This window comes from Rissa tridactyla, chromosome 4 (genome assembly GCF_028500815.1).
Source record: "Rissa tridactyla isolate bRisTri1 chromosome 4, bRisTri1.patW.cur.20221130, whole genome shotgun sequence".
NCBI classification, from domain to species: domain Eukaryota; kingdom Metazoa; phylum Chordata; class Aves; order Charadriiformes; family Laridae; genus Rissa; species Rissa tridactyla.
Window position 1 is genome coordinate 52,366,323 of NC_071469.1, and position 20,385 is coordinate 52,386,707.

At 38.9% G+C, this 20,385-nt stretch overlaps 1 protein-coding gene across 2 annotated transcripts in view; it reads right to left on the reverse strand.

Moving 5' to 3' along the window:
* Positions 1–1,940: 1,940 nt before the first annotated feature.
* The window catches only part of PDHX (pyruvate dehydrogenase complex component X), a 52,434-nt gene continuing 33,989 nt past the window's right edge, over positions 1,941–20,385 (reverse strand). For both annotated transcript variants that reach the window (XM_054201106.1, XM_054201107.1), the window contains exons 9-12: positions 15,339–15,397; positions 9,776–9,934; positions 6,004–6,068; positions 1,941–2,346 (exon numbers count right to left, since the gene is read on the reverse strand). In XM_054201106.1, coding sequence (XP_054057081.1) covers positions 2,082–2,346; positions 6,004–6,068; positions 9,776–9,934; positions 15,339–15,397 — 548 coding nt within the window. In that variant the 3' untranslated portion in view covers positions 1,941–2,081. The remainder of the gene's footprint in view (positions 2,347–6,003; positions 6,069–9,775; positions 9,935–15,338; positions 15,398–20,385) is intronic.

Sequence of the window (20,385 nt, forward strand, 5' to 3'; positions counted from 1 at the left end):
GGAGACACATTGAAGATACTTCTCTATTGCGCTAACATTATTTAAGCTACTGCAGTAATGCTCATCTTCCTTGCATCTTGAGATCAATGTCATACTCACCTTAGATATACTCCTTCTGCAAGAAAAGTATATAGCTATCATATATTTTTAAATGACTGCTAGGACTTCAATTTAAATGACACACTCTCAAAGGGTTTGGCCTTGCCTCTTAAAACCAACAGAGAAATCTACTCAATTCTGCCATTTGCCTGAATTAAAAAAGGAAACATTCATAAAATAGGTGGTTTCTAAAACTTAACCTAGTACACAAAAACTAAAAGATCAGAACATTTAAATTACTTAGGAAGGGTTATCAAAACATTATTCTCATTTTATTGGACTATCTTTCATTGGACTATTCTTTCGTTATGTATTTAATTGGACTATTCTTTTGATTTCAAGCTAACACTTGGAAGCTTTAAGGAAAATGAAAAACCATCATCATTGTAAGCAAAAAACCAAGAACATACACTGAACAACCATATTTTTCCACCTTACTTACCAAAGCACAATGTGACTATTCACATGTAATTCAATACCTCTTAAAACCAAAAAAAAAAAAGAAAAGAAAATACAAACAGCAGTCTACAAATAGATATCGGGGAACAGGAAATTCCAGGTGCTAGGACACTTCTTAAATGATAACGCTTAACTACTTACAAGAAAACCTTCAGAATAAAGGAAATAATAGCTATTTGTTTCTGACCCATGATGCACTAGGTAAGAATCTCTACTGATCTGGAAAACTCATAAAAATATTAAGACCAGGTAGTCAGCTAGTTAAATTTTATTAGTTGTGCCGCAGTACTTTGTATGAAGTGAAGTGATATTTTCTTTCAAAGTCTTGGAGAAAATAATAATTCTCTAATTTCAAGAACAAAATAGTATGAATCAGAGCAGTTAAGGCAGATTATCCATGAACAAGAGGCTGAAAAACAGCCCGTCCACAACATAAAAGTGGTATGTTGAAATATTACCTACACAAAAGGCAGAAAAACTTACTCTCATCACTAAAGTAATTGGTACAGTGATCTAATAAATAATTTACTAATCCTACAGCAGTACAAACAGTAATGAGCTTAAGCTTGAATTTAACAAATAGCTCAAGAGTACAAGAGTACATACAAGTAGATTAACCTTCCTCCAGCTAACCCGTATCCGAAACTGCCAGGGTAAACTGAGTGGTACTGAAAGGGGCTTGCAATGAGTACTTCTGACAGAAAGAGACAGACCCATCTGAACATCTGGCACTGGTCATTGCACATCCATTGCTACTATGTGTGTTATTTCCACCACTTTCAAAAAAATTACAATAATATGCAACATTTTCAGTGGACTTTAGGGAGGAAAAAGTATTTGTTGTGGTCTGATGTAATCCAGGACAAAAACTCAGTGGAAAAATGAGAAGTCATACAATAAAAGCCAAGAAAGTAAAAAATAATGAAAAAAATAGAATAAATTTCAAACCTACAGGTCATCGCCATAAAACTATTACAAGATCAATCCCAATGTCATCTTTTTCTTTATTTTCCATCACCTTCTGGCACAAATTATTGCATATGAAAGACACATCCAAGTATGACACTTAGTTCCGACAATTCTGAATTAGTTTCCCCTTTACTCACTCTGCAATTGCATATACTTTAATGTGATCAATATGCAACTTTCTGTACAACATAGCACATAAAAGGACATGATCGGGCTTTGTTTCTTGGATTATTTGTCATATTTATGGCTCCCTACTCAACTTTAAAGTTCTATTGTATCCAGTGGGACAGATCATCAGTAGAAGTAAGGGTGTCTACTGTAATGTGTATGGATGGAGATGAGCATGTGGACAAAAGGATTAGGTGAAAATAGCACTGAGCATTCACTTTGCAAGAGTCAAGTTCTTTCAGGAATTACGTGTAGGAAGATTTACTACAGAAATTTTATTTCATAAGGAATACGTTGCAGGAAAAATGTCAAGTACATTGCAGGAAAAACGTCAAGTACGTAACAGTTATCTATGTTGTCAAAACAAGCAGCAATCTTCACTGAGTTTAACACAAGGCAAGTCGCATAGGATTCTCTATGTTGGCTTTCAAGGTCTCCAAAAACTTTGAAGCCAGCCCATCATCTACCACCCGACCATCACTTGAAAGAGTCACTGTCATGAGTTGATGCTGCTTAAGTTTCTCATTCCCTTCTTCATCTTCCACAATCTTGAGTTCTGCTCTTGCTCGGCCCACAGCGAGGATGCAGGCCTGTGGAGGGTTTATGACTGCAGTGAAGTCATTGACACCAAACATGCCCAGATTGGAGATACTAAATGTAGGAGAAGAGAGTTACCAGTAATGTCAAAAGTTATATATCCCCCTAGAAGAAATAATGTATATTCAATAATTACTACGACGTAATTCCCTCCCAAGTTCAAACCTGTTAACTTTAAAAAAGATCTGAATTGGATTTCAGTCGGGCAAATTCAGACTCTCAAGAGTTTGGGATTTTTGAGATTACAATTAACACACCTTTTTAAAAGCCCCATTTCTTTACAGTAAGATATCCTTGCACTGCATACACTAAAAGCAGAGAGTAGGACAGGAAAGTAGTATCTTCAAAAAAAAAAAAAAAACCAAAAAAAAAACTTTGGCGGCCCCTGTTCAAAGCCAAATGTCTTTTAGATTGAACCTCACGACTTTAAGTTACAATGGCTGCTGATAACCAAGTGATACGATTTGGGCATATAAACATCACTCAGGCACAGGAAAGCCTCATCATGCCTTTCTCCCTTTAACATTTTTGTCTGTGTCACCAACTGGGAAGTGGTATATTGGATAAGACTGGGACTCTTTTATGACAGACTGTCTATAGAGAAGCTGACCCATCATCTCGCCCTTTTTCTTATAGTTACAGCAAAGAGCAGAAAAGAGATTAATCTGTACAGAAACATAGAATGGTTTGAATTGGAAGGGACCTTTAAAGGTCATCTTGTCCAACCACCCCTGAAACGAGCAGGGACATCTTCAACTAGACCAGGTTGCTCAGAGCACCATCCAACCTGACACTGAATGTTTCCAGGGATGGGGCATCCACCGTCTCTCTGGGCAACCTGTTCCAGTGTCTCACCACCCTCACTGTAAAAAACATCTTCCTTATATCTAGCCTAAATCTACCCTCTTTTAGTTTAAAACCATTAGCCCTTGTCCTATCACAACAGGCCCTGCTAAAAAGTCTGTCCCTGTCATTCTTATAGGCCCCCTTTAAGTAGTGGCAGACCTCAATAAGGTCTCCCAGGAGCCTTCTCTTCTCCAGGCAGAACAAGCCCAACTCTCAGCCTTTCTTTACAGAAAAGGTGCTCCAGCATTCTGATCATTTCTGTGGCCCTTCTCAGGAACTGCTCCAACAGGTCCATGTCCTTCCTGGGCTGAGGGCTCCAGAGCTGAATGCAGTACTCCACGTGGGGTCTCACCAGAGCTGAGCAGAGGGCCAGAATCACCCCCCTTGACTTTCTGGCCACACTTCTTTTGATGCAGCCCGGGATACAGCTGGTCTTCTGGGCTGCGAGTGCACATTGCTGGCTCATGTTCAGCTTTTCATCCACCATCCACCCAAGTCGTCCTCCTCAGGGCTACTCTCAATACCTTCATCCCCCAGCCTGTACTGATACCAGGGCTTGCCCTGACCCAGGTGCAGGACCTTGCACTTGGCCTTGCTGAGCCTAACGGGGTTCACATGGGCCCACTTCTCAAGCTTGTCCAGGTGCCTCTGGATGGCATCTTGTCCCTCAGGCATGTCAACCACACCACTCAGCTTGGTGTTGTCTGCAAACTTGCTGAGGGTGCACTTGATCCCACTGTCTACGTCACTGATGAAGACAGCAGACAGTGCCGGTCCCAATACGGACCCCTGAGTGACACCACTTCTCACTGATGTCCATCTCTATATTGAGCTGTTGACCACCACTCTCTGGATGCAACCATCCAAACAATTCCTCCTCCACCAAATAGTCCACCCATTAAATCCACACCTCTCCACTTTAGAGAGATGCATCTCATCAGGTCCCATAGAATTCTCTATTTTCAGGTTCCTCAGGTAGTCACAAACATGATCTTCTCTTACAGCGGGAGGGACTTTGCTCCCCCAGTCCCTGCCTTGTGGTCCACCTACTTGAGGGCTGTGGGGAGAGAGGTTGCCAGTGAAGACAGGTTGCCAGGAATTTGTCCCACCAAGTTATAGGAATGGCTACTAGGTTGTAGCTTTCTAGCAGCATGCTGGCTTCCAGCTCCTGCTGTTTGTTGCCCATGCTGCGGGCATTGGTGTAGAGGCACTTCAGCTGGGCTGTTGGTCATGTCACCTTCTTACAGCAACACCCCTTAATTCCTTTGAGGTATTTCACTGGTCTTTAAATAGGAGCCCTGCTGGCTCCTATTCCCTCAGGAGGCCCTGGCTCATCTCTCTAAGACTCATGCTCCAGCATAGCCAGCCCATCTCAGAGTGACAGGCTGAGGGCCCTCACGAGTACCCCGGCCCCTCTAACCTTGGCATGTCATCCCACAGCTTGTCACAGGCAAGCCTGATATTATCCCCCTCCCCCTTAACTCTAGTTTAAAGCTCTGTCAATGAGCCCTGCTAGCATGTGAGCAAGGACCCTCTTCCCCCTTTGAGAAACATGAATCCCATCTGATCATCTACAACTATAACCCGTCTTTTCTTCCTTGTGGCGGTAGGCCTTTCTGACCTTGTCAGCACCTCTCTCTATGTCTTTCTCAAACGCCCTGATGCTCCTTACCCTTTGTACTTCCTCTCACAGGTCTGCCACAAGGCTGAGTAAACCATCCAGCCGTTCACACCTGACACAGCTGTTCTCATTACTGCGATCTGTTACCAGTGAAATGTCCACAGTTATTCACACTCAGGGGCCATTTTGTTGATGAACACATCCAAGCCTCCACTGCTGCATTTCCATACATTTTTTTCTGCTGAAAGGCTTAGACATTTTTTTGACCACTCCTCCAGCATGAGCACCACATACTCCAGACAGCTGCAACCCAGGCACATATATTGCTGCAGTATTTCTGCAGAAGTTTGTATTATTACTCTAATCACAAATTATCTATTCTAGAAGATATGATTAACATAAGCATTCAGAATTAGCTTTTAAAAAATTGACAAAAAGTGAGCTAAGCTACAGTTAATAACAAAAAATGTTGCTTGATGATACTGTGTCATAAAATACAGTACACTAAAAATTTTAGAAACTTGGGGAGTGTAAAAAGTCATCTGAGAAATTAATTGTGCAACTTTGTCAATACATTTATGCTGATGTTTTACACATGCCATTTATTTCTCATCACTGAGTTCACTATCTCCTTTTGCGGAGTACACTTCATAGAAAAAATATTTACTAAATATATGCTACTACTTAAAATTGATCTACTCAGTTTTTAATGTTTCAGTTTAAAGTAAACTGTAAGAGTTAACACCACAACTTTGCTGTAACTTTTCTTTTGCCCCCTAGACATTCCTCTGCAACGCGAATTGAAGACAAACTAGACATCACTGTCTGCTTCAATATCTCTGCCAAAAAAACTCCTTTGAAAATATTTATTTAAAAACTATTATCAATGGGTTTTCTTAACTACAGAATGCAATTTTAAAAAAAGAAAAAATAAACTAAACCAAAAAAACCCAACGGTCTTCCGCAACTGGGAAAAATTAGGTGCAAAAATAAAAGTCAGATCAGTCTCGGTATGAAAAACATGAATTTCACACCAGGCTCAGATGAAATAAACCTGCACCAAAATAATTGTTTCCCCTGATACAGAAAACTCAGCTTAGGTTTGGCCCTCAGAATCATCACATGGAGTTTCATCCTAAATGGAGCGAGATTTTAAGAGACAATCGTTAACACACAGCAGAATAACAGGATAAAGTAGTTCTGAACCTGCACTGTATGTATTAAATACTGCTAGAGAGTTTTACCTAAAAGATCCTCCCTGGTACTCTTCTGGTAACAGTTTTCCATCTCTTGCTTTCTTTGCTAGAGCCTAAGGAAAATGAAAGAAGAAAAAGAAGAGGAGAGAAGAAAAAAGTGTTGTAATAGACTACCTCCTTTTAACTCAGTAAGAAATTTTAAGTACCATTAGCCATTAAAAAGTCATCTGCTTCTGGAATTAGGCAAGTACGTCAGCAACATTGTTGTTGTAGCTGCAATGATTTGGCAAAGAGACTATGATGCAAAACTTCATTTTCCCAACAATATTGGCTGTTCAATAAAAGCTGTTCTCTCACCTTAAAAACCTTACTTCAGTTTCCACAATGGAACCACCATTCTCCCTGGTGTTTTTACATGCTAAAAATATGTAGCAAAATACTGATGAGAAATTCACAATATTCTTCATAACACATTTGTTTAAAGAAATTGCCATGTACCACTTCAGAACTTTCTAGCAGATTGAAAGTACATATTTCTTCCAGCTAAGCAGTCAACTATCTCAAAACCCACCTTTCATGGAACTGCCATTTCATTTGTGACACTTTTCTACTTCTAAATATAACAAAAGAAGCTGTCCACAAGTTTTGTTCAAAATACAGCCCAAGAAGTTCATACTACATTCTACGATAAGATCACAGAGAAAAAGAACTTTATCCCCACCTAGGATGTTTCTACCTCAGAGGTCTCCTCAGATGGAAGCAGCAGGAATCAGAATGAGTAATTCTTACAGTAGTGGTCACATAAGGAGGAGAGGACTGAGTGGACCTCAGGAGAAATGGCACTCATTGGTGGGTCAAGAATTATTCAGCCACCAGCTCGTTCCTAACACCCTGTGAATATCCAATGAAATGTTGGTGACTTTAGTCACCATTAGTAGCAACCTTTTCAAAATAAGGAGCTCTTCAACTGACAGCAAAGACTGAAGTGGGAATATATGCAGGACAGATATCTATCCTACTCATACGGAATACATTTAATGTTTTTGGCTTGTATCATATTTGTTCCACAGGTGGAAAGTGCATGGAAAACGTTACGTTGTGACAATTGTCTTCAAATGTCATAATGCTGAAAAAATGACTGTTTTCAAAAGCACAGTCATTTTATTTTTCAACTTCTTCAGTGAATTATTGAAATAAATATATAGCTGACATGCACACGTGGGACGCACAAACTGAAACTGCAGCTGTGGTATGTTTAATAGAGCTGTGACAAAGTAAGCATTCTCCTTTCACTTCAAATGAGAAATAAGACTCAGATCAGACAGACTGATAAAAGCAACACCATCTCTATATTTTCCTTTTGCTGGTAAAAATAATAAAACTAATTACAGTTTCCAATCATTTAATTATGTTAGGGAAATTTTGGTCAAGTGAATAAAAAAAATAAAAAAAAAAATCTACTTTCTCAAAAGATGAAAAAGCAATATACCACATTTGTGAAACTTTGAGATTATTCCATGAATTCCCTCTTTTTCCAGGAGGAATTTCCTGTTTTCCAGGAATTTTCTACCCCCTTTTTAGGAATTTACTACTTTTTTCCGGTTTTCTTTCTAGGAATTGATTTATTTTTTTCCCCTTTTCTGATTTCTAGATTGCTTTCCAGGAATTGCCCATTCTGCTTTCCAGGGTTTTTCTACGTGTGTTCTGTGAATATCCTGTCAACCACTCAATTCAATCTACCAAGAGGTAATTTCTATGAAAGCTCACCCCTGCCTTTAAGGACCAGAGTCAGTGAGTGGAAACTATGATTGAATTGAGTTCTTTCTGTTTACATGTGGATGGAAACAGAGTTATTACAAGATTAAGTTCTACACAGATAATGTGTTGGTTAGAAGTTATAGTTGTGACATGGATTAATCCCTTTTCATGTTGTAATATAACTCTGATGGTCATGGTAAACAACTGTCTTCCCTGCATTGCATTTCTAAACATCTTTCAAGCAAGTGTTCTGAAAGACCATGGTAGTTTAACAACTGCAGTGACTTAAGCTTAGAAATAAACACCAAGAAGTTTAAGAGAATCTCATTCTAATGAATCACCCACTAAATAATTCAAGGTTACAACAAGTTTTACAAAACTTTGACACCCTTATTATGAATTTAAAAGTTAAAAGAATACACTGAATTTTATTTTGGGCTTTTATTCAACTCTGAATAATTAGTGATCCAGACGACAACAGCCATGAGAACAGCTTTCACACAACAGGGTCAATATAAGCATAATGCATATGTGCAATTGCATTATTTGAATGATGAAAATACGGTATTAGGATGCACATGACCTGGATAGCAATTAAAATTAGCATGCAACAGAAAGGGACATATGCAATCTACACAAAGAAAGCACCTGCTAAACTACAGGGAGACTGGTAGAGAAGCAGCTGCAGTTTCAGTTTGTGCCTCCCATATGTGCATGTCAGCTATATATTTATTTCAATAATTCACTGAAGAAGTTGAAAAATAAAATTAGATTCCAGGTGTCCACACCAACATATGTGACTCAAAGACTTTGTTATTGAGTAGTGTGACCTATGTTACACGCATTCCATTTGAAGTGAAAGGAGAATGCTTACTTTGTCACAGCTCTATTAAACATAATGCAAGCACACACTCCCATCATGGGAACTGGAGGACACTGTGATTTATAGGAAAAGAGGTTTGTAATACTGCATCACAGTATCACAGGTATTGGGGATGATAATGAAAGCACAAGCTATACTTCACTTCTCATACTGCTGCTCTTCTTGTTGTTCTATCATAAATCATAGAATAATGTAACAATCTGAGCTGACCTTCCTCCTTGGCTGACTGTTATGTTAGTGAAAGGATTTGCTTTCACAACACATTCATCATGAAGTAAGAAGCATCAACTGTAAAAAAAATCTTAAAAGCGTCCAATTATGAATGTGTTGTGCCATGACACGCCTTTTTCTGCTACAACTTTGTTGGTCATTCCCTTCCACCAACAGACTATTATGATTCCTGTTGTTTTGAGGAAGACAAATGTACAAAATGCAGCCTGTGTCTGGTTTTGTGACAGTTTTGTGCCCTAGCAACTACTTCCATTGTATTCCTCAGATACCGCAGGCCTTTAATTAGTACTCATTAAATGACCAAAAAAAAAAAAAGCTTGTATTGGTGCATTTCATCATTCATTGTATTTTTGCCTGCCACAAAATAGTACTTCTATGGCTGGCAACAACTGCCACAGATTCAAGTTACTTTAACTGTCAGACGGTCTACACAAAATACTGCTCATTAGTCTGAGGAGTTTAATGTTATCTTTTGGGTGACATTCTCAACTGAACGGCATATTGAAAAAATGCAGACAGAAATAAGTGCCATAATGTAACTGCACATAGAGTAACTCAAGCAGCTACAAGCAAATTTCTCAGAAAGGGCAGAAAAAAACCTCCCAAGCAAAAAAAAAAAATCTCAAATCCAAAGACCAGAAATACTAAAGAAATTAGCATTATCTAGCTTTCTCATGAGGATTAAAGTAATACAGTTATATTAAATTGCAGAAGTCTGTATAGGTTTATTTTTCAAACAGTCTAGCCAGCATGCAACTAAATAACATGATGGCTAAGTTATCATTAATTAAAAATGAACAGAGCTGCAAAATTAATAATAGTTTGAAGTCTAAGGAATGCTGAAACTTGTTTTGTTATTACTGATGTGTAATGGTCATGCTACGTTTTCTGCTACAAAAAACTATATAGCTACTATATTCCTCAGCCTACTGTACATTTAAGACCTACCTTTGCAGAGGCAGCAATTTCCTTTATTCCCTTGGCAGCAGCATCTTTTATGATCGGTGTAATGAGACCTCGGTCTGTTGCCACAGCAATAGAAATGTCAATGGACTGCAGCTGCCTGCAGACTTCTCCATCCCAGGTTACATTCACATCTGGCATTTGCTAGGAGAGAGGGATTGAGAGAGTAAAACACACAGCTGTTAAAAGAATAATGGTGCAATCAATTATCAAGAAAAAGGAAAATCCTTTAAGACATGTAGCTACATACAGGCATTCACCAAATTAATTACTCTGTAAATGAAAGCAAAAGAACAGGTCACATCTGTCATCAGGACTGCTACAAGCAAAACCAAAAAAATAATCATTGTGAGGGTCTAAGAATAGATGTACATGATTGGCTTGCATTTGTTTTATTTTATTTAAACTTATTTTGTCAAAAAGCATGAACATATGCTCCAAGAACTGAAAATGGCAGGGCAGCCAGAAGGTTTTTTGGTGCTGCTGGAAAAAAATTAACAAAAGCCTACTTCCTTCAGGTGTCACTGATACCATCATACAGATGCCCAGCAAGCAAAGCTACAACGCAGTATCATTTATGCCCAAAATAAATCACAGAATATTGACTTAAAAAGCATGGAAATGGACATCCTAATATATCAACATGTTGTTTTCCACTTGTGTCTCAAGGATGACTCTCAACAAAGGAAGCTACAACACATTTACTCAGACGAGGTTCCCCTAAAATGTAAGATTTTTGTGTGTGCGTGTGTAATCAATTAAAATTGAGATAATGTTTACTGATAATTTCAATGAGGTTTCTTGAGTTTACCATATAAAGCTGAAACAGCTCGACGGAAAAAAATAACCCCAACATATAGGTGAAGTCTCGGGTAACTGGTCACAGAAACTGTGAAAGTACTATTTCCAATAAATCCAAGATTAGTATTTAGTCTTCACTGTGGAGAAGGTATTCCAGGAAAAAAAGTATGGAAGAGACATTATCTCTGTCTAAACTAACTCTGCTCCTAGAAGAATAAATAAAAAAATATTGTGTAGAAAAATAAAATAGAAAAATAAAAAAACACGGTGTAATACTCCTCTTTGCAAGTCAAATAAACTTCAGGAAAGTCCCACAGTATACACAGCTTTTATATGCCTTCAAATGGGTGTTGTGCATGTTAGACTCTCTATATAAGGTATCCAAAGGAGATGGTAGGGAAAAGGAGTTTTTCCTATCAACTTCAACATGATTAGAACAGTTTTAATTTTGATGTAGACCAGACAGTATTATTTCTCCCATTGCTTCAGAAATTAAATACTGTTTATTTTTAATGGACAGCTGATATAGTGGCTGTTGTTACTACGCCCAACCACTTGTGGATGTCAGCCTGGAAGCTTTCATTCCTTCCTCCAGCCTTACTCCTCCCTCCTTGTTCCAGAAAGCCTGAATTGTTCTAATGGGCTATCATCTGGTAAGCCCACTGGCACATTCACAAACCTCTGGCAAGACCAAGTCAAAAAGTAGAATTCATAACTGGACTTGTGGTCCTAAGAACTGTGAAGGAGAAATTTAGCATGTTAAAGAACTGATATAAGCAGCATCTTGAGGTGTTTGCTAACTGATCACAAAATGTCAAACCAGCCACTGTCAGTTCATTCAAGCTAGAAGAGCATTCGTCTTGCATTGTTCAGAAAGAAAATATTAACAAAATATGATTTGAACAGTGTCCAGAAGAGTCAGTAAAAGTGCCTTGAATTTAAACTTGCAAATGTATTCACACCACTGAATTTCAGGGTGGGGAGAAGCACGTGGAGGTGGGTTTTCTTTTTAGAACTAGTACTCCACATATTTTCCTGAAAAACAAACAGAAAGTAGTTGAGACATAAGCTTGATCATGAAATTATTTCCTGGTATACTGGGTTAAATCTGTTTTGTTTTGGTTTTTTTTTTAATTTATTATTTTAATAGTCAAACAAATGCTAGCATAGATTTGTAACAAAGCAACAGAATAGGCCCCCTTTAAGTACTGAAATACTGAAAGGTTGCAGTAAGGTTGCTTCCCCAACCCTTCTCTTCTCCAGGCAGAACAAGCCCAACTCTCAGCCTTTCTTTATAGAAGAGGTGCTCCAGCATTCTGATCATTTCTGTGGCCCTTCTCAGGAACTGCTCCAACAGGTCCATGTCCTTCCTGGGCTGAGGGCTCCAGAGCTGAATGCAGTACTCCACGTGGGGTCTCACCAGAGCTGAGCAGAGGGCCAGAATCACCTCCCTGGACCTGCTGTCTATGCTTCTCTTGATGCAGCCCACAAAAGAGTTGGCTCTCTGGGCTGCGAGTGCACATTGCTGGCTCATGTCCAACATTTCATCCACCATCCACCCAAGTCCTTCTCCTCAGGGCTACTCTCAATACCTTCATCCCCCAGCCTGTACTGATACCAGGGCTTGCCCTGACCCAGGTGCAGGACCTTGCACTTGGCCTTGCTGAGCCTAACAAGGTTCACATGGGCCCACTTCTCAAGCTTGTCCAGGTGCCTCTGGATGGCATCTTGTCCCTCAGGCATGTCAACCACACCACTCAGCTTGGTGTTGTCTGCAAACTTGCTGAGGGTGCACTCGATCCCACTGTCTACGTCACTGATGAAGGCAGTACCGGTCCCAATACGGACCCCTGAGTGACACCACTTCTCACTGATGTCCATTTCTATATTGAGTTGTTGACCACCACTCTCTGGATGCGACCATCCAGCCAATTCCTCCTCCACCAAACAGTCTACCCATCAAATCCGTCTCTCTCCAACGTAGGGTGAAGGATGTTGTGAGGAACCATGTCAAAGGCCTTAGAGAAGTCCAGACAGATGATATCCGCAGCTCTTCCCTTGTCTGCTGACGTAGTCACTCCATCATAGAAGGCCACTAAGTTGGTCCGGCAGGACTTGCCCCTGTTGAAGCCATGTTAGCTGTCTCAAATCACCTCCCTGTGCCTTAGCATAGCTTCAAGGAGGATCTGTTCTATGATCTTCCCAGGCACAGAGGTGAGGCTAACAGGTCGGTAGTTCCCAGGGTTCCCAGGTTGGAATTTCTTCTAATCCAATGCACAAAAACTTCAGCTTCTCAGAATCAGACCTAGAACACCAACTCATAACCAAATATGCACTGATTTCACAAAAATGTATGCTTTATCATTTACTAGGTTTGTCTACTGAATTTCCTTTAAAGTTAAAAATGACACACTATAGATGATTTTCTCATGTTTGCAGCATAGAACTATCTAATCCTGAAGTTCAAGATGCAAATTCTGTATTATATACGGGTCAGCTGAGAATACTAGGAAAAAGAATACAAATCTAATCACAGATTAAATATTTTTATTTGTCTATCAGAAAGAGAAATCATATTTACCTAATTAATTGGTTAGGTCATTTTGTGATGGCAGATAAGGAAATCTTGTTTTAAATTCTGGCAACAAACAACATGCATAATTCATAAGTGTGGTCCTTCCAAGTACAGTAAAGCAGCCTAATAGTTAAGTGCACAGGAAGCTACTTGTCTTTTAAGTTTCAGGCAGCAATTTAAAAATCCCACAAAGAACAACAAACAACTTTTATTATATAAGCAGAAGCAATAAAAAGTACATTGAATGCTTGTATTCAAGTCATTCTTTCACATATAGATGAATTGTACACTAGGATTACATCCCATTATTTTTCTCAACTGGTCTTTTTGTGTAGAGTAGAAAAACACAAAACCTAATCTTTCATTCCTCTCTCTGTCTCCTGTTCCTTTCACCTGTTCTCTGGTGCAGAGATTTGTTAATCCATGCTCGCAGCTAGCAGTTCACAGTCATTTTTGGATGTCATTATTTCCTTGTGTAAGATGTCATTAGGCCACAAAAAGAAGTTTCTTGCTATGTTCACATCTAACAAATGCATAGCTAGCATATTTAACTCCTCCTTCTGTTTCTGGTATAGAATAATTTAGGAAGTTTTTTTTCCAGTTTATCTAATGACTAGGATTTCTCTCAGGCACTTGCTTATGAAACTGCCTAGAATCCTGTCTATTTTCTGACAAAATCTGTAAGTCTTGCAATTATACATTAATATTTAGATCATGTTTGGCTAGAAATATCTCAAGTCCATTCCAGTGTAGTGTTCTCCCTTAATTCCATATATCCATGGGAATAGTTCCCCAACATGTAACTTCCTGCTTCAGCTTTTGAATAATCATTTTGGCAAATAAGAAAAGTGGCTGTCACTCCCTTTCTGATTTTTTTTTTTACTGTTGTGAGGTAATGCAACTAGTCTGGATCATTGTTCTGCTTTATCTTGTATGTCTTAGTTTTTACATCCCGCTGCTCAAAGGAGGAAATGATATCAGAAAAGTTTAGCTTTTCAAGACATTTACAGCTAGAAGGTGCGACCATTGTGCAATCAGGAAGGTATAGGTAACAAATCCACAGCAATACCAAACCACTTCAAAATCTGCATTCTTTCATTGTCACACGAATACATTGCCTTGATGACAAGGGCAAACTCCATAGCATAGTTTCAGGATCAAGCATGTGTCCCCCTTAATTATCTTTCTATATCACAGAGATCTTTTCCAGCTGTTAGTGATCACTAAAAGACACTATTTCCTCCCAAACCTTAAAAATACTGGCCTTGAGGATGGTTAGAACTCCCACCTTATTCTAAAATTAAGTGCAAACTGAATTTAAACCAAAAACACTCCACATCTAAAGTGAAATCATCACACTTCTTGCTTTTCATGAGTTTGTAAACAAGATTAATTTCACATTATGTATTCCAAATGATTATATCTGAAACACTCTGGATTAAGAGTGGGAGAGTTCTCCTAAAGAAGGATCTCCGAAACCTTTTAGTTTCAAAAAATTAAGTGGCACTGGGAGCGTTTTCCAAGCAGAACAATCAACACAGACTGGAAGGCAATGTATCCAGTTCTATCCAGAGAACACACAAACTGCTTATGGAGACTGTCAAGCCTCTGTAGTTTGGCATGGAATATGTAGGCCCTAATGAAATTTAAGGTCTTAACTTCAGGATGTTTTGCAATCGTTTAACTTTTACATTGACAACAGGAACAATGACAATTCTTAGCAATGAGCAAAGTTTGGTTGCCTGAAGAATTTTTAATTCCAAGCAGAGGTCACTGAATATGCCATCAGAATACATCTAAGGTAATACACAAGATTGGTGTAAGACCTGGATAAATATTTGTTTACTACTGTAAGAGAAAATAAGATGCAACAGCAAAGAATAGAAGACTTATCTTGCCAATTGCTTCAATCTGCTGACAAAGCATCTACCACTATCTGCAGATGATAACTATACTAAGCGGATCTAAGAAGTTCTCACTTTTACAGTCCACAGCATAGACAGTGCAGAGAATTCTGCCTGTAGAGCATTAAAAAACCTGACAAGAGATAAAGAATTACAGGCTTTGCTATTATTGCATTCATAGCTCCATACAGACTCACAAAACACTTCTCTTGTCTCCTTGGGAGTTTACTATAAAACTTTTTTTTTTTAAAGCCAATTATTCACTTACCTTCAGAGTAACTGCAGTTGCCTTTATTATAAAGTCATTTACAGATACTTTAATGTCATCTGCAAAAAGAAAAAAAAAAAAAGACAATCATTGCTCATATGATTTGTTTATCAGCATTCGTGTGATGACAAGATTCCAGTGATTCAGCAGACTTGCTTCTTTGAAATTTTGCCAAAATGTAACTCATCTTCAAACTACATCATAAAAGCAAGAAAATGTTTCTCCCTATTGAGACAAAAGGAGTATCGCCAAGGAAAAGTCTCCTGACCAGAGACATTTTTGCTAGCTGTTACTAGAAGGTCAAAAAAGCTGCAAACTTGAGTATTACTCCTCATTCTTATAAGTAGCAGCCCATATGTGTTTTATGCTTTACATATTTACTGTCTATGTAGAAATCTATTGGATCTAAATATACAAAGACAATACTGGAGACTACTATTCTTTATGTAGCATGATGCATTACAAGGAATAATTGCAGAGGTCAGCTTCTATTCAGCTGTAAATCAGAAGTACGTTATTCTCCAGTGATCATTGGGGCTTTATAATGTAAGAATTAGCTAGGTGAAGGCATCTGTCAATCCTTAAAATGGGCTAACAATATATTCTAAAGCAGGCTACAAAATAATACGAGTGACAAAGTTGTTAAATTAAAAGCAAAGCTACCAACAAAAAGAGGCAGCATTAGCCAGAAGCAGATAAAACAGTCTTGAGAGGACTGGATTTTTTCTGATGTGAGCCTAAGAAATACTGCATAACACTTTGGTACATTTGCTTCCTTCCCCCAAAAGCTTGGGAGATCAAGGGATGAAAACAATGGCTATATTTGCTCGGTATTATTTTTTTTCCCCCCGAGTTTTAGGACACCAAAAGTACTAACTAAAATCAGGACTAGCAGCAGCAGACTATAGATACAATGCAGAATATGGCACAGTTGCTGCAAGATTATCCTGAAGATGCATTATGTTTACACAATACTAAATGCATCATTCTCACAATATAAAAGCTACGTGACTCTATTACCATCCTCCAGTACAGGAGTACTCTCCGCTGGGTTAAAAACTGGCCGGAGGGACGGGTGCAAAGGGTGATGGTGAATGGAGTTAAATCCAGTTGGCGGCTGGTCATGAGTGGTGTTCCCCAGGGCTCGGTATTGGGGCCAGTTCTCTTTAATATCTTTATCAATGATCTGGACAAGGGGACTGAGTGCACCCTCAGTAAATTTGCAGATGACACCAAGTTAGGTGGGAGTGTTGACCTGCTTGAGGGTAGAAGGGCTTTGCAGAGGGATCTGGACAGGTTGGATCCATGGGCCAAGGCCAATGGTATGAGATTCAACAAGGCCAAGTGCCGGGTCCTGCACTTGGGTCACAACAACCCCATGCAGCGTTACAAGCTTGGGGAAGAGTGGCTGCAGAGCTGCCTGGCAGAAAAGGACCTGGGGGTGTTGGTCAACTGCTGGCTGAATATGAGCCAGCAGTGTGCGCAGGTGGCCAAGGAGGCCAACAGCATCCTGGCCTGTATCAGGAACAGTGTAGCGAGTAGGACTAGCGAAGTGATCATCCCCCTGTACTTGGCACTGGTGAGGACCCACCTCGAGTACTGTGTCCAGTTTTGGGCCCCTGACTATAAGAAAGACATTGAGGTGCTGGAGTGTGTCCAGAGAAGGGCAATGAAGCTGGTGAGGGGTTTGGAGAACAGGTTTTACATGGAGCGGCTGAGGGAGCTGGGGTTGTTTAGTCTGGAGAAAAGGAGGCTGAGGGGAGACCTTATCGCTCTCTACAGCTACCTGAAAGGAGGTTGTGGAGAGGTGGGGGTCAGTCTCTTCTCCCAAGTAACAGGTGACAGGACAAGAGGAAATGGCCTCAAGTTGCACCAGGGGAGGTTTAGACTGGATGTTAGGAAAAATTTTTACACTGAGAGGGTTATTAAGCATTGGAACAGGCTGCCCAGGGAAGTGGTTGAGGCACCATCCCTGGAGGTATTTAAAAGACAGGTAGACACAGTGCTTAGAGATATGGTTTAGATTAGCGATGGTTTTTGTCAGTTAGTCTGATGGTTGGACTAGATGATCTGAAAGGTTCCTTCCAACCTATTCAATTGCCAACCAAGGCAATTCTATGATTCTAAGACTTATCATCACTGCTGTCAGCTGAATAGATGAAGAAGCAAAACTGCTTCAAGTCCAGCTTATGGCATGTAACACACGTACCTTTAGAAATGCTTTTGTAAAGGGAGACTTATTTATAGACAATTATAATAAGTGAAGTCTTCTAAAGTGATCATAAATTTGGAGGAATGAAACAAGTATCTGTTTACCACACAACTGACCTGCAACATTTGCCATCATTAGCTATCTATGTATAAGAGGAGAGACAGAATTCTAATGTAATACAATGGAATTAGCAAGTACTATGGTGCATTGACAGAATTTCACATCAGACAAACCTGTATCTTGATCATTAAATATATTTTGGTATTTTATATTTTGATTTATATACTACACTCCTAATCCTTGGCAAAAATGTCACTATCCATGAGGGGGGTGGGAATACAGTGAAAGTATAAGAGTGCAGGTAAATGAAGTATGTCTGATAATATTTCACCCTCAATCATTGATGTTTAGAGTACAGATAATTGCTATATTTTACCCCCAAAACAAAGAAGTCTACAGTAAGGAACATTGCATAAAACTTCCACATTACATCTCATCATGTAGTAGAAATCACCATCATTTCATCAGAAAAAAGTCTACCAGGATCATCTCTGCAAAGACATATGGCTCTTTCCCACACCTACATTTTTAAAAAATATTCACTAAGAATCCACAGCAGCAGAAGTGAAATGTTTTAAATGAGCATTCCTAAGACAATTTTTTACTTCATTTCTTATGACCTGCTACTGTTTAAAGAAAATATCAACATCATAAATTGTCTTTGACATTAACTTGTGAATAAGATCTCATTTAAAAAATCAGGTAGAAAAATGACCTGGGTACTCTTGCATTTAAAAGTACCCATTCAATACTCCAGTGAAAAGAGAAGCAGCTCCCGTACCATCATCTAGAAAATCTGGACACACCAGTCTAATTCAATTTAGGACCTCACAAATTGATAAACATGCATGGGCTAGTCACCGGTACATAACAGTAGCCCACAACATCAGCATTCTAGTTCCTAGGTGTACAGCTCTGTAACACTAAGCTGAGAGAAAATTCACTCACTGGGTAAAGCCTTGGGAACAGCAAACGACTATGAAGTACCCTAACACTCCTGGAGGATTTATGTGCTATAATGCCACATCAGAACATCCCTATATTGTGATACCCCCAGGAAAAACAAAACAGTCTAAATTGCTAGAAATACCTGGTTGCAAGCAGATCTTCTGTCATATCAACAAAACCAAAGACTATTACCTTCTTTGTCAGACAGGCATATCACCACATGAATACTTATTTGTGTTTAAAACCTAGCTAGTGCCTCCATATACAGAACCTTTCAAGGCTAATTTCATTAGATTAACCTTGACAACCCTTTTCTATACATCCACATGATAACCCATTCATGTAAAGAAATTTAACTCGGTATGGTGATTAACAACAAAGCTGTTTTTTAACCTTGCCCCAGAGGCAAAGCTTTCAGGAAATAAAGAATCCCTCTACTGTTGAGCACTAGCTGGAAGAGTTGCCACATATAAAAGCTATAGTATCATTCCAGAGGGGATGGGGGGAGTGCGGCAACAACAATAACAACCCCACCTACCTACAGCTGTATCTGGCATAATATACAGTGAATACTGGATTCCTGATGTGCCTGCTTTCCCTTGAAGACAAGAAAATTACTCATTTGAGTTACGTTGGTCTTGTCATACAAAACGTTTACAGATGGGACCAAGAAAGCTTCTGAAGACCTAGGTATTCTGTCTAGGGCAACTACAATACAATTTTTTTCAGGTAACAAAGAACCAACAACCCCCCTTCCCCCAAACCATAAAGCCTAAAGATATCTTTTAACTCTTGTTCTACTGCTCTTCTCCATCGTGCTAGAAAAACACCAATAAACAAACAAAAAAAAACCCTTGTAAGAATAAAGACAGGTAAACAGCACCAAGAATGTTTTGGTCAAATCACTGAAAGATTGTCATAATTTGCTTGAAGGACAACTGATTGCTAATCATCACCCGAAGCTACAGTAATAAAAACATTACTTTGAGACTACCAATTCCCAATGTGTCACTGGTCAGAAGTTTCCATGTGACTTTGGAGTTTTTAAAACTTCAAACTGTTGACTTAAACTGACAGTTGTCTCCTGAGTGATAGAAAACCATATTTTGCTCTCTAACAAATTATTTATTACAGAGAAGTTATTTAATGCACATTGTTCTATGAGTACTTTGTACCTAAGAATAAAGGGGCACACAAAATTGTGTATCTCCCTGGGATACCAAGAAATGCCGACTCTTACCTCCCTGTGCATTTGTACAAGTGCCTTATCAATGAAAGATTCACACCCATCCATTTTCCAAAGTTCAATACCCAGTCCTTTTCTTTTAAGAACTGAAAAGGGATGTGATATCAGGATATCTATTAACAAAACCACCAACTGTTTTACTACTGCTCCCTTTCTTCTCTTGTTTGGCATCAGTCCAAACTGAATCTTGCTACCTCTAGGATGCTCAGATACATATCAAGTTGCAGATACTTCAAAAAAATCACCTGAAACACTATTTGGATTCATCATTTCTCTGAAACCAACATGTTTTCTTTCAGATTTGCTTTAATTCATTTCAATTACCAGTAAAGCTTCAAATGAAAAACAAGTTGTATTTTTACAAATTATATTGACAAAAATACTGTGTTTTCTCTTATGTACAGAAGAATAAAGTTAATATAAAAAAAAATCAGATTTTAAATATACATGATACACATTTTTTTCCAGGCTGTCATATAAGGTTTCTCTAAGACATTGCTTAGCTACTGCAATTTGACAGAACCACATGTCAGGGGGACCACACTCTAGAACAGACCTCAAAAACTGATTGTGGGACCCAC